The 15590-nt window shown below is 38.1% G+C and overlaps 1 protein-coding gene across 1 annotated transcript in view; it reads right to left on the bottom strand.

Annotated features, from left to right (window-relative positions):
• Nucleotides 1-15590, bottom strand: part of NEK11 (NIMA related kinase 11) — a gene marked incomplete at its 5' end in the record, with an annotated part of 94127 nt that overhangs the window by 39567 nt on the left and 38970 nt on the right. The window contains 4 exons of the mRNA XM_082499353.1: nt 8523-8661; nt 9518-9611; nt 11197-11316; nt 15330-15415. Coding sequence (XP_082355479.1) covers nt 8523-8661; nt 9518-9611; nt 11197-11316; nt 15330-15415 — 439 coding nt within the window. The remainder of the gene's footprint in view (nt 1-8522; nt 8662-9517; nt 9612-11196; nt 11317-15329; nt 15416-15590) is intronic.

The raw sequence follows: 15590 nt of genomic DNA, 5'->3' as shown, positions 1-15590 counted from the left end.
AGGACCTATAACCAAAGCAAGAAATCAGTTCTCCAAAGGCAATACTTCTAGGGAAGAACTCCTTAAACAAGAAGAATAACGCTTCAGTCAATAAAAAAAAAAAAAGAAAAAAGGCAAAAAAGCGTTAATTCATTTTCCTCTTTGTGGCTAAAACTTGCAAACTTTGTTAAACCTTGCTTTTGCTAGAATAAATCAGATTTACTATTCCTTTAATTGAATCTGGGACAAGGTGGGATCTCAGTGTGAAACCGAGCAATGAAAACACGAGGCAGATAAGCAGGTCAAAGGGGCACGCTCCCAGCGTGCCTACGTCCTCCAACCCTGCGAGAGTCGCAGGAGTTTTGCCACCCCATGTGCCAAGGACAAGTGAAGGACTGGTAACTGCAAATGCCAGAACTAAACAGGCACGTTTCTCTCCGCAAGCATCCCATGGAACCATTTCGGCAAGTAGCAACTCAGGGAATATGCCTTCTGATCCTGGAAGTAGGGGAACCACATGAAAGAGGAAACCAATGGGTAACCTGCAGTAGAAGTCACTGCAACACTATTCTTAATTGAGCCAAATCTTTTTGGTTACAAAGGATACTACAACAACAACAATGCAGAAAGATGCTTAGCACCACTTATAAATATTATTCTGTTGTACTTTGGCTTGCCAGACTGAAAAACAAAACAACACATGATTTTTCTAAAAGCCTTTGAGCGGTGTGATTGCCTGTATGTTCATATTTTGGAGTGTTACTCAGTTACCCAGTCAATATGCATAAATACCATTTTACAGGCACTAAACAAAATGTGCATGTGCAGAGATACTTAAAGATGTGCTCAGAAATAACCTTCCAAGATTTAAAAGATTACCTTGAAAATCCTTCAACAAAACTCGTAAAAAGAACAGAGTAGAAAAAACCCCACAATATTTTATAAGTGAGCATTTCCTATTTGAGAGTCAAATGAACTTTGCCCACTTGAAATTCAAAGCAATCTATCCATAACTTACAATTAGCAATTGAAATCTAGAAATAATGTATGCAATTACTGTAATGTACTTCGCTATTTCGGAATTGTAATGAAATCGGAGGGTTGCAAGATGTAATGTACTGCAACATATTAAGCAGAGGAATTTAACATGTTATAATATTTGCAGCAAACAGAAATAAAAAGGAATATAATACAGATCAGAGAGATCATATAATATATCCTTTTAATTTATATGCCTTTAACGTTTTACATTCTTTTTCTGTACAAAGAATTTAAATACTACAAGTAGTTAGCTTAAGCTATTTTGCTCCTTTAACTTGACCTCTCCCCACGCACAAACGTGTCTATCAAGAGCAGAGTAGCAGTTTATGCAGACGTGGGGTTCTTACAGAAATGGATTCGAACGCAGGTGAAGCCCCAATTAGTAATGTCCTGGCAAACCAAAATTGCAAGACACGATATTTTATTGCTAGCCCTTACATCCAGTGGTGTTTTGCTGCATTTTCTTTTTCATTCCAGGCACTGAAGTCCTGCAATGAGGACAAGCCCTTAGAAATACGGATGGATTTGCATATATAATTTTTTGAATCATTTTTAAAAACAAAAACAACTTCCCCACTCTTGTTTACCATGTCTCATCAGCTGTGACATTGATATGAGTATAAAGTGGCACTTTTAGCCCGGAATGCCAGTGCATGGCTTTAAGTTTTCATGCCTGTTAGACTTCAGTTTGTTGAATTTAACAGTCCTTATGGCTCCTGTAAAAGGTATAGGGGTTTGCTAATGGAGACAGCTTTCAACCCAGCGTCTTTCAACTGATCCAAATCAGAAGGATCAAAGATGATGGTAAGAAATTGGTAGTTTTTTGTTGCATCTGTAATTGCACTGAGCTATCTGGAAGCACTTTTAGATACAGTTTATGATTTTGTAGCCAATTTCAAGGCAAGTTCTGCTGTAGAAATTGAATCAGAAACCTTGAACATTCAGCTATTACAGTTGTATAACAGGATTATGCCTTGCTCTTCGTGCTTTTTTCAACTGCAAAGACTGAGCTTCTCTACCGAGAGGATTTTCTATGTAGTAAACTAGAGAAAAATCAGATATTCAACCCTAATTTCCCACATGGATAAGTACAATTCATGCTCTGATAAAGATTTCTCTGGATTCTTTACAATTAAGTCCCCAAAACTAGTGTATCCTATTTATTAAATACCTCTGCAAACGTAGAGCCAGTCAATAGGAATCAGGTTGTACACAGAGTTGAGAATTATGCTGTAAAATCGGGCTTCATTAGAAGACACTGTAACCAAAGCAAAAGGACCTGCACTCAAACAATTATTGTGATGTAGTGACAGAGCTGCAATTTTCCATCCAATCTAGCCCAGTGTGTGGTAGCCCACACAGAAAGGCCACGGTAGTCTACCAGTACTACAAAATCCATGGAAAAGATGACCCTCAGCATCCTAAACTTCTCTCAATATCCAATTGTCTGAAAAAAAATGGGCACCTGCTCTTCTGGATGCTTTTTTCTAATCAGATAAGTAGACTATGAGCTCAATAAAGCTAATTAGTAGGTGAAGATGAGTTATATTGTTACATTAGAAAGAAGTGAATTGCTTATATGATGGTTCCAGTAGCTCTTTAGAAGGAAGCCACATCATTAAACATTAAATATCTGATGAACCTGTCTAGCCGGAACAGCCTCATTGTAGCTGGCATAGGAAGGCACTGACCATATTCATCCATAGCATCAAGGCTGGGTGTAGCTCATGGATACTTTTATTTTTTGGTTGATAATTTTTGCTCATGTTTTAGAAAAGAAGTAATTTTACTCCAGCTGCACTCATCATCATTCACAGAAATGAGCAGATAAATACAGACGGTTCTTTTTTACAGCACTTTTTTTTCTTATAGATAAACTGGCCTTTAGTTGCCAGCCCTACAATACAATTTGCCTCACCATTATTTTCACAAAGCCACTATTGAAAGCTAAGGACATGCACCGAACATACAGAAAAATGTACACTGACATGTCTGTCCTAGTCCAAATGGAGAGAATTTCTATAAAGAAACGGGGGAACAGGGGAGCAATTGAACAGGGGAATGTGGGGGGGAAGTGATGTTAAGCAATTCGTTGCAAGGTGGTTTTTCATTTTGATGATAATCTGAGAGGATGAATGACTTATTTCCTAGGTAATTATCAGCAAAAATAGGAAATAGAGATACGGGTTTATCCTGACCTGTTTTGCATTCATTGCCATGATTTGCAAAATATGCTTTTTAATATTCAGAAATAATTAACCAATAAAATGAGCTGGAGAAATGTAACAGAAAAGAAAGGATCTAAATCAAAATACATAGGGAATTTTGTTATTAATCATTACAATTTTACGCTATACGTTGAAAATAAATTAAGCATACAGATACACAAACATATTTTTGACACACAAATACTTGTATTTAACACTGACAGTGGCTCGGGGTCTCTGAGCACAATCTCAATATGAAACTTATTTCAGTTCTGTTGTCTCGTGCTTCTACATGGAGAAGCTGGAGATGGAAAAGACATGGAGCAAAACTGTTCCCAGTAGTACAATATATTCCTAACTGATCTGTCCACCCTAGTTTTAAATTATTTGTATGACGACAATTCCATAAATTCCTGGACACATAAGATGGAGACATAAACATTTTTCAATGAATATTAAACACAACTATAAAATATCTTTCCATAAATATCTCATTATCAAAATATAAATTCTTTTAAGTTTTGTTTCCAATTAACAAATCTAAAAAATATAATGCAGATTAAAACTATTACATGAAATAGTTGCAAACAAGTAAAGCCATTTTTCATTGTTTTATATATACAGTAAGAGTATGTACAATTCTAATGGTGCACTCAACATACCACTTCAGCCATTTACTTAATATGGTTAATAATAATTATAAAAGCAATTTTTCTAGCTCACTTTCTTCGCAACACTGTTGCCTGCCTTTTTACAAATGAAGGGAACATTTTTTACTCCAGATTGTATGAGTAAAGATGCAAAACTGTTAAGAAGTTTATTATAGTAACTTAAGAGAAATAGAAATTTAAAGCACGTTTTTAAACCTTCGCTATTGCAAGGAATGTTACCCATCTGTCATGACTCTCTGAAGATCTGCAGTGTGGAGAAGAGTAATAGCCAAACCAAAAGAATCCTTTGTATGCATGCAAAATGCAGCTAAAGCAAGGAACTGAAGAGACAAAGTCCCAGAACCTGAAGATTTACAGCGATACTCCTTAAAAACCCAGTGTGCATGCCTACTTGTGCTGCTGCCACTGCATGCCAAGAGGATGCCCCAAGCTTGTGTGATTATGAGTTCTCCTAACCACCTAGGCTGATGTTTTAGGAAAAGACACTTGATTTCCCTGCAAGCTCATCTATGCCTGCAGAGCAGCTCTTCAAACACTTCCCCATCGCTGCAAGAGCGCTGACCACGAGGATGGTGGGAAGGGCGCAGAATCGACGCGCCGCTGGGCAACCAAGAGCGACGCTGCACAACTGGCCAAGGGAGAGGTCTGCTCTGCCGGAGCTAGCATGCACAGCACTGCTTTCCAGAAGCTAAGATGGAGCGCATCACCAATATGAAGCAGGACCAGGACAGCGCGACAACATACGCTGGGTGACCCTGAGAACTCGAATGATGGAGAAAATTCAAAGAACAGGATCACGAGTTTAAGCATCCCAGCCAAAATAAGCTATTGTAAATTGGGAGATACCAGCTTGGAAGCATCTTAAGGAAGGAACAAAGAAGGAAGGTTCAGGTATGTTAAAAGCGAGCAGAGTTAAAACCTATGAATAATACAGAAGTATTATACAGAGGTACTACACAGAAGGAAACATGGGGAGAATAAGCAAAGGAAGGAGAAGAGCTCCTTCAGCTCCAAGGCAATAAGGCAATGCATCTTAAAGATGTTGGCATGAAACAACCAGAAGTAAATCTAAGCCAGAGATAAGAAGGTTCACAAGCACTGCAATATTTTGGCCCAGGAACACCTTTCTATGCAGAGAAGCAGGGGGAACTTTCTAGAGTGTATAAAACAGGTCAAATTCTTTAGGAAAGGAGCGACGCAAGTAGATGTCCACAGTCTGGTCTTGGCGGTCAAATTGACGCTTGTACTTCTTTTTCTACAGAGCAGAAGCAAATGGTGGCAAAGTTGTGGGATTGGGGGACAGGGTCTTGGCGGTCAAATTGACGCTTGTACTTCTTTTTCTACAGAGCAGAAGCAAATGGTGGCAAAGTTGTGGGATTGGGGGACAGGGCTTTCTATCAGAGAACCAACAGGAGCCAAAATAATGTATCTGGAATATGTGTGTTTAATGCACAGCTTCCTCTCTTGGCTCATTAAATTAAAAATAGCATAACTTGCTATTCACATAATTTTTCACTGCTGCCCACTCCCAGGTTAAAATTGGAACCCTTTCTTCTTGAGCTTAAGTAATGCGAGCACAAAAGAATTTCAGTGTTTTCTGTCTGCAAAAGCTCATGTTTCTTCGGTCTCCCCCCTCTCCCCGAGTTCTTTATTTTCTGCTGAGGTGTGGAGGATGGTGCAGAGCACGTGCCCGGAATCCCAGAAGCGAAGAGGGGGAAAGGCAACAACATGCCAAGGTGCACCAGCCACCGCAACTTGGGCTGGCTTAGCAAGTGACATCTGAACAGCCATATTTAAAAACCACACTGTCAATCAGCCCCACAGGACTCAGCAGCACCCTAGTCTCTTTGAGAGTAGAATAAATCTGCACAGTATTACTGGATGGCATAGTAAGGAACATGATGTTGAAATAATAACTTAATTTTGTTTCTAAAAAATAGTATTTACATTCCCCGCAGCATTTCGCTGTAAGAATAAGAATCAGATTATTTCTTGAAGTTGCTGAAGAACTTGTACCAACTGTGAACAATCTGGACGAACCTTTTCTGTAATAGTTTGAGTTCATCTCAACATCAGGAGCACAGGGTCCACTCAGATCTCTTTCACATTCCAAAAAATAAAACGTGCTTGAAGACTAATTGGTCAGCTATTTGTGATTTCAGAGAACTCTTTTAAACATCTCTCAAGTGCACAGGGCTAATTAGAATAAATAAGATTCAGAAGATCGTTGCTGATTATGTAAAAGAAACATGGAGAAAAGCTTAAACTTCGCAGGGAAGTCTACAGCAGTTAAATGTTTTTGACATTGCTGAAACTCGTCCACCATGAAGTCCCAAACCCCAAACTGTCATAGTGATTTTCGTTTATCTAACTACACTGCCTTGTTTTTCCCAACTTTCAGCAAGTGTAACTACCACTGCTAAAATCGGATCAAGATGCCATGGTTTTTCAATCTGCTTACTAAAGCTAAACCTTGAGCCTTGTATTTGACGCCTTCCCGAATGACATACAACTGCATTTCTCAATGCTGTAGATAATTTTCAGTGAAAGCTGAGTGTAAGGATGTTTCTTCTCTATGCCTCTCCCTAATCCTTTAAAAGCCTGGTCTTTCAATCCTCCAAGCCCTGCTCTTCTCTTCTGTTCGTGTTGCAATTTTTTTTTTTTTAAGGAGTGCAGGATATGAGCCAAAGATAGTTTGAACTTTCCTCCCTACTTGTTGGCATTGGGATACTATCCCTAGCTGTTGCCCGCCAGCTTTTCCCACTCCTGAGAGGACTTTTTAGGCCCACCCTGAAGTAATCGAAAGGCTGCTGCTGAGCTTTCTTGGTGTTCATGAACACCCTCCTGCCTCTTCTCCCTTTCCTCAACAGTTTTTAATTATTAGTTCTAACTAGGGAGTTTGTTAGTCTGGTTTTCATAGTCTAACTTCTGCTAACCTAGTATGGATTAGCAAGGTTTATTAACATGTAAGACAACTTTATAAAGCCATTTCACAGACTTGCTTCTAGCTTTCTTGTTTTTCTACTGTGTAGCCCATTGATCAAGAATAAAATTCTATTGAAAATCAATAGCTGGAGCTGTTTCTACATCTTCAGATAGAAAGGGGCCATTAATAACTTAATAATTAGACATGTAGCACACGCATGATTGCACTGAAATGTTTTAAGGAAAGAAGAGTATGAATACTGAATGGAGTAAGTAACAGCTTTGACATCAGCTTCAAGAATAACAAGGTATTCACAAAACGAAGAAGACGAAGAAGAGAAACCATGTAATTTCTCTTGCCTATCCATAACTCTTTTTTCTCATAAACCCACCTCTTCAATGTCAGACACTCTGGCAAAAGCAATTAAACATGCATTCAGTTTTGTACAATGGATTGACCCAACTTCTGCATCACAGATATAAACGCATCTAATTTCCATCATTATAGTTTAACAGCTCAATGATCTCAAAAGGCAGAAACATCAGTTTCTTTCCTTTCGTGCATGTTGTTCTGTTTCTATTTAGGTATCTCTGTATGCTTCCCCCAGTACATCGCCCACCCACATTGACTGCTTTCTCTCGGTCCCCTATTTGCAAGCTTCCCTACCCTCCCCCCAGGATGTATTTCTAGCAGCTGGTTTCTCTCCTACACAGATCATCCCTCCTTATACTGTGAAATAGCAAGCCAACCACGTAGACATAAATGAGGCCACATTGAAAGAAAAAAGCCATTTGCTATTAAAAAAGCCCACCTCCACCAAAAACAAGCTGGTTTTGATGCCTTTAAATTAACGGCGTATAGCTTTGCAAATGTACATAAACCAACACTGACAGGCAGAGCTATCAGAGAAAAGACGTTTTCATACTTAAAAGTTTATTAATGCATACTTGCAAGATTCTAATCTGATTAAAAATTTTCCACCATAATAGTGCTTACACAATGACTCTTAAATATTTAAGAGTATGACGCTATTCCAGAACATCGTAGAAACAAAACATATGAATGAGTTCTTAAAAATATTTTTCTCATTAAGGACAACATTTCCACAGTCTGACCCTTTTTGGGAAGCTTGACTATTTGTTCACCTATCTACAGAAAAATACATGTCATATAGTACTTTATATTCTTTAGACAGTAGCTAAGTATTCGAGGACAGTATAGATAAGCACAGTTTAAAGAGTTTCCATCTGCTTCTCTCATTGTTACAGATAAAGAAAATGGCATCAAAGTGTACCAAAGGTGCAAATGCTCTGAATTCTTGTACTTATTTTTGCAGTAGAGAGTTAATTTAGGAAATGCTTTTCTAACGCCAGCCATTGCATATGTGTAAAGTTAAAGCTATTTCCTTCTAACTCAGCATCTCATTTGGAGAAAGTGCGTTCACCTCAGTCGCCGCTCACAGGTCACTCAGACTCTGGGAACACAGACCTCCTGCCATGTAACCTTGCTGTACATCTGCTGTACATACATCCACATTGATAATTTTCCTTCTCTCTTTGGAAATTTGTTGACTGCTTTACAGGTCGGACGGCTTTTTATACCACAGTTTCCCAACCACAAGTTAACTGCAAGGGGCAAAATCAAATCTTGCTTTGTTTGTAGGCAGTTTCATTTCAACATCAAATTTTGAATTCTTACCATGGTCTGTGAGTTCAGACACGCAGAGTTGACCTGACGTCTCATTTCCACTTGGTTCATCATGTCCTGTGGACACATAGTCGCATGTAATGACCCGCTGAGAATGAATTGGGGGTTTGGAAGTCTGCTCGTCAGATTCCTTAGTCGATGGAAGCAGCATGAAGAAACAGGTACAGTTAGAGCTTTCAGCAGGATCACAATACAGTGGTTGTCCTGATCTACGCAACTGCTGGAACTTTTATTAGGCAAACGCTTAAAAAAAAAAATCCTAACTTTTTTTGTAAATGATCAGCCATAAGCAGAGACAGATTTAACATATTTTTCACTCCAGACACAACGGGAAATAGAAAATACACTGCATGCAAAAAAAAAGGTAGAAGACAAAGCACTAACCAAAACCTCATTATTTCTGTGATACTTTCACTGACTGTTTCCAAACTGACACTGTTCTCTCTACGATAAGACATAGGGCTAGAACTGAACAGGCCTATCTTTTGTTGCAGATAGCTTAAAAGCAAAGGACAGCTTACACTGGGAGTCATTCCAAGACTTCATTCTTACTAAAAAGCCAGTTGAAATGTTAATATTCTTAACTAATCAAATGAAAAGAACCCACAGCCATGCCAAATTAGAGTGTTTAAAGGATTACAATTCTAAACTTATCTTGAAAATTAATGTGTTTTGAACTCTGATGTCATGCAGACTGTCAGGAAGTACATTTTGGAGAGCAGATTTAGATTTAAGGGTGACTTAATAAAAGAAAATTGTGCAATGAATAGCGAGTTTGTCAAACCGTATCTGAGTAACTGAACGCACTGCCTCTCATGACAGATCCACAGGTTCAGCTAAGCAGTCCAGACTTTGGTGCACTTCTAAATTACTAGTCTTAGAACAGGACTGTGCCTCTAATGCTAAAGAAAGCACTTAGGAAACAGAAAAGTGTTGTACACGGAATATGCATAAAGGAGGCCTGTGAAACAACAGCCCATACGTACGTGTAGGACATCAACATTCAGCTGCTGAAAATTACGGGACCTGAATTCTTGCATTCTTTTGATATTTTCTTGATATTTTTCTTCTGCCAGCTGCCTGTAAATACAGAATACTTGTGTTTAGGGTGGAGCGTCAGGGATCGCACAAAGGCATCTTCTAGAAATAGATGTGCAAAAGCAAATTCCATAACCAGACTCCTACGATGCCAAACGTTCATGGCATCTCCTCAAGTGAAGTTAGTTTTAGTGAACTCACAAAGAAATTTCAGGCCTTATTTCCAAACACTATTATATTTTTCTTTCACAACTTGCGTAATATAATTGAGAAACAGAAAATTATTAGTCCCTGTCATTTTTGTTTCTTCCAAAGCTCTTAAATACTTTGGACTTCATTCCAGCACGTAGTCCAGGGACCTTTCAGCTGAAGACAGGCACACAACACTTGCATGCTATGAACACTTCACTTGGGGGAGCGTTGGAAACTGTGCTCTTCTGTACGAGACTACTTAAGCCAGGTCCTACATTAAGCAGCTCTTCCACTTTCCATTAATGTATTCCCTTCCCAGTCATACCGTCTCCAGTATCAAATGCGTCAGACAGACGTACATGCTGATCAGACGCATTTTCCGAAAGGAGATGAAAGCCTTTAGTTTTTTGTTTGTAGCCTTTGGGTATGGGCATCGCAAGTTGGCACAAGTGATGTTAGGATGTGATTTTACTGAGCACTTTCACTCAACTGTAATTCCTGTTGATTTGCACGTATATGTAGCTGCAGAGGTGCTGAGGCCTTAAATTCAGACTTCATGTCACCTTGCAATATTTTTCTGTACTAGGACATCATTGCCTTACTGAATTGCTAACTTGCTTTGGCACAACAGGGTTAAGATGCTGATTCTCATGATCAAAAATAATTATTTCCTCTATTATCCTCTATAAATAACTGAGTAAACATTTGTTAATTTACATTGCACTTTGCAAAATGTTTTCGAGGAAAACATTAAAAATGAATGTGGTGCTTTTCCAGTTTTCATTCATACCAAATAAAACATTGAATATTTTTAACTGGGAAAAGCTCAAGTGTGTCATCAAAACAGTATATTCTTTTTATTTAAAAAAGGAATCCATGCATAGACACTTTCCCATATTCCACTCAGAAAAGGTACTTATTCTCCTTCAAATCCCCCCTTTTATTATGTCTCACCCACTTAACAACAAAAACCATAAATCATAAAGCCTTTATAACACGTCCATTACCCCTGTTTGATCATTTGGTAAGAGTATCCTCTGAGCTATCAATTTCTATGGGCAAATCTCTTAGGCCAAAACGATTGACAGAAGCTGGATTGTACCTAAATGTCCAACTGCTCAGACTGTACAATCCTTAAAATGACAAGTCATTAAAAAAAAATATAAATCTCCTACTGTAACACACCTGAAAACCTCTCATATACTTATTTAACCAGAAACACAGTGCTCAAAGTGCCAGTTTTGGACTAATATTCTGACTTTCCTCTCTACATAAATAATTACTGTGATTTAACTCATCCAAAATCCCCATTCACTTTGAGCAGCTGAAGACCCTTTCTATTTTTATTTTTACCTTGACAGTTCTCTCTCGTTAGGCTGTTGGATGGGGTAAACTGCTTTGTTAGGGCCCGATGCCAATGTTATGCTCAACTTACTTCAACTTCTTTGCTTTCTCATCTGCAGCATTTAACTTCCTCAGCCGCATTCGTTCCCGTGGTGTCATTTTCTGTACTTCAGAGAGTTCCTGCAGAGTTTGCAAATGAACTTTCCTCTGCCTGAAATTGAATGCATGCAAACCCATCTTCATATAAAAATGCAAATATCAGTATCTTGATTTGATATTGAAACATAGTGACATTTCAAATGGAATAACGAGCAAGTCACAGGTACTATAACAGACTAAATAGACCTTAGTTTGGAAAGCAAATGCCTCTTCTAAACTGAAATACTTAAACTTAGATTCATGAAGAACGTGCATAATTTCACAGAATCACAGAATGGTCAGGGTTGGAAGGGACCTCTGGAGATCATCTAGTCCAACCCCCCAAGTGAGAATTGAAAAAGGAAAACTCAGCTCATTAAAAGAATAAATGCTGAAGCACAGTGAAATATTTACCATATCAGGCTTCATTATTGAGCATATTCCAAGTACAAAGGCATTCTTTAACTGAGAACCACAGAGAAAAGCAGTATCACCCATACATTTTACATTGATTGTTACAAGCCGTCTAAAATAAAAGAGAATATTAATGTGTCTTTAATGACAGTTATAATTATCACATTGTCCTCTTGAATTTCTAGTCCTAAAATCAATAATAACAATTCACTGGTCAAATGGCCTCCACAGACCATCCCTGAAAGCTGAGCATGAATTATTGACATATGTATCTCGGCTGTATTTATCAATATGGGAGAGCAATATTAGTCTTATATCAGAAAGAGGATATTAATCTGAGACTTTTATCTCACATCCTACAGTAATTACAAAAATTAAACCATAGCTTGCAATGCCTTGGCAGTCATATTTCACTGACATCACTTTTTCTATTATTTATACTTATGATACCAAGTATTCATTTCAAATTACTGTTTTTGCTCTTACGAGAGAAATTAACTTCTGATCATCTAAGAGCCCCGTTTTGTAACCATATAAATTGCAATACTCCTTCTGTGCTATCATTTTGAAATCAGGATTTTAATAAATGAGAAGAGAAGTTTTCATTATGCTTTTCAAATGTTGGCTATAGAGGGAAATAGTGTAAAGATGAATATTAGTGTGAAATGCAATAGACTAAGGACAAAGACAAGAAGAGCTCAATTATTCATAAGAATGGAACTAACTCTTCAAGTATGAATAATATAGACATATTTCCCGTCCCCTGTAAAAAACTCTAATTTAAATTATAAGGACCTCTTGGGGAAAAAGTGCCATTTTTCATTCAAGTCGAAACTGAACTTGTACAGCTTTATGCTTACTTAAATATTTAAAATTTATGACTTGCATGGGACTAGAATAAAGTAAGCCATTAGAAGCCTTTACTAGAAGAAACTAAATTCAACTGTACATGGAAAAAATAATTCCTGGTGAGAAAAAAATAACACATAAATAGAAAGTAGCAATGATTGGGGAGAACACCATAACAAGCAGCTCCTTGTACACTCACTCAGACTAGAGTATTGCTTCGTTACAGCAGGCGTGGGAAATTCATTATGTTTAAACTCTCTCTCCTCCACTTTTCTGCTCTCTACCATTTCTCAGGTATTTTTATTTCATTTCACCTACTTCTTTAGATCCAGGATTGCAGAAACTATTTGGCATTTTGCTTACCGGTAACAATGCAGCTAACATTCTCATAAATACAATGTAAGTCATAAGATTATGACTTTATTAGTATTCCAAACACTTAGCCAAAAAGAATCAGACTGCAGCACATTTGAAGATAGTTTACAGTGATGCTTCTCCTAGGATTTTTTTTCTCAAATTGATACCCTGAATTTGAGAACCTCAAGGCAAATTTCCATGCTCAAACAGAAACAGTTGCCATCCGTTGCTCCACAATTTTTAGGACCTCTGCACAGAAGCAGCCGACTTTCTATTTCCTTTTAACAAAAGTATAAGAACATGATGTTTGTAGTTAGAATTTGCTTTTCATCTTAGCGACTTCAGACATGCTTTTGAACAAGAATAGTTACCGATTCTGGGATATACACGAATGTCCTCGCCACATGCTAGCTCTGCCAATATATATGATGTCAATTTGGAAGGTGATAAGACTCAGTGCATTCAAACCAATGACAATGGATCAGGGATGGAACATAGTATGTTACAAATAATAGAAAGTGGGTTTATCAGTCTGCTCTAGAAGCACGGGGATATTTGAACTCTAGGCATATATTTTGCAGGTAAAAATACTGCTTCCTCAAAGCATCTACGATCTTTTGGTGCATATAGATAATTTGAAATCCTGTAACCACAAATTAAAGGCATGGATTAAAAGTTTCTGCAAGATGCTTATAGTTCATGTTTTAATGAGCATTAAGCTCTCAATATAATTCAGATAGAGCTGGCAAAATATTTGGGCAAGGTTTCAGTGCCCCAAAACTATTTAAGTTATACCTCTGAGGAACATCTCTGCAGTTAACTATGTTTCATTTGAAGGGGCAGTAATTCAGTCAGAGTTAATGGAATCAACTCGAATACAGCAGCTGCAGACAAAAGATACATCTAATATTTCCCCGCTATTGCATATCTTCTTGTCCGGGTCTTCTATTTCCAGTATACTAGCAAAGGGTTATTTCTAGCAGAAGCAATCACGTAGAATAGTACAAAGGCCAAAAACTTGACAGTAGTCTCAGCCAGATCCATTTGCTGTTATTTATTAGATTGTTGTTAGTAGCCAATACAGGTATCATTTATTGTTGCATTTTACATCTATGCTTGCAAAGTTCAACAGCCTATTTATACTAAAGGTACCTATTCATACCAAAACAGTGAATTTGGGTCCGATAAAAAGACAGAGACTCATCTGTCAATGAGAGACAGCAAGAACTGAAGTGACAGGGTGGAAACCCGAACCGCAGTTTCTACAGATGAGAGCTTTACAGATACACTCCCAGTAGTTAAAATGCGTAAAAAAGATGTACCGAAGATTTTGCCCTGTTGAATTCCACTGTGTTTGCTCTGCTTTCTTCCTACCGCCGATATTAAATAACACTTTCTTTCGAAAAGTTGAAGGTGGTCACCTCTCCCAAAGAGGTGTTTGCATGCAGCAGAATTGGCAGCATCTGCAAAGTGACCGCCGCTGCAAAACTGCGGGTCCTCCCCGAGAGCAGAGGTCACAACGAATGAGAGGGAAAGGCCTATTGCCCCAGAGGCGTTGCTCATTCTGGATTGGAGCATGGGCTTCTTTATTGCTGTTACTTCACAATTCGAAAGAAATTTCCGATAGCTGTTAAAGCCTTGTCAGTTGTTTGGAGGAAACACGAAGCAGGGACGTCCATTGCACCCACACAGGATCACAAGCTCACGATTTTGCGTGTGCTGGCTCCTGACAGAGCAAAACCAGGTACAGCAAACCCAGGGACAGGGAGCAAAGGGGAGGGCCAGCTGCCATCAAAACTGCAGAGGTAATTTACAAAGGCAAAATGAAATTGCCTGTGTTGATATTTGCTTTAATCATTGCAGCCCTGTAATTCCATGCAATTAATTAATTTAATATATATTCAGCGCCTAAGTGAGAGATCATGTGCGAAGGCACTACTGATGTAACAGCCAAGAAGCACCGCTAGCCTTAATTTCTCACCATAGTTACAAGACAGATATAACAGTATCCTACAGAAATATTAGCTGAATATTAGTTTAAGTGTATACGCTTTTAGTTTGGTGTCACTTAGGAAGCATAGCTTTCACATTCAGTATTTAGTAGGTACACAAAAAACAGCACCATAAAAGATCATGACGTAATTAAAACAGTGATCTAAACCTTCAAAAGACAAAGGTCATAATTTACATACTAATCGGTACTAAATTAACATGTGCGTATACTACACATGCAAGCACAATTTACAGTTAGATAATAAAAATATTTGAGCTGTAAATTCTTTTTTCTTCCCCTCTAAATTTTAATTACGCATCTCACTAATGTGGTCACTCTTCTGTATTTCTGGGGAATGGGTCCCTCTAAATATAAAGCACCATAAGATTAACACAAATGTTTTCACCACGATATTATTCGGCAACACTGTAATGTCATATACTGCTGCCCATAAAACACTTAAAAATACTTACACGGCATCAAAAAGGGGAGCAGCTTCTTTCTGCCAATCAAGTGCCTTGTCTTTCACAGTCGTGTTTATGAACTTGGACTGTATATTCTGCAAGGAAATAAAATAAGGTTGGTATCAACGCTTGAGGCTAAAGTGATCCAGACTCTTCAGCTATGACCCAATACAGTCCTAATGTAAAAAGTAGCTGAGCAGTTTCCTTCCCCACCTTCTTAGAAAGTCAAATAATATATACACTGAAGCAGGGACTGAAAGAGCAAGATGC

Source organism: Vanellus vanellus (assembly GCF_965231255.1).
Source record: "Vanellus vanellus genome assembly, chromosome: 2".
Classification (NCBI taxonomy): domain Eukaryota; kingdom Metazoa; phylum Chordata; class Aves; order Charadriiformes; family Charadriidae; genus Vanellus; species Vanellus vanellus.
Note: the sequence above shows the minus strand (reverse complement) of the source record. Positions and strands in the feature narration are given on the sequence as shown.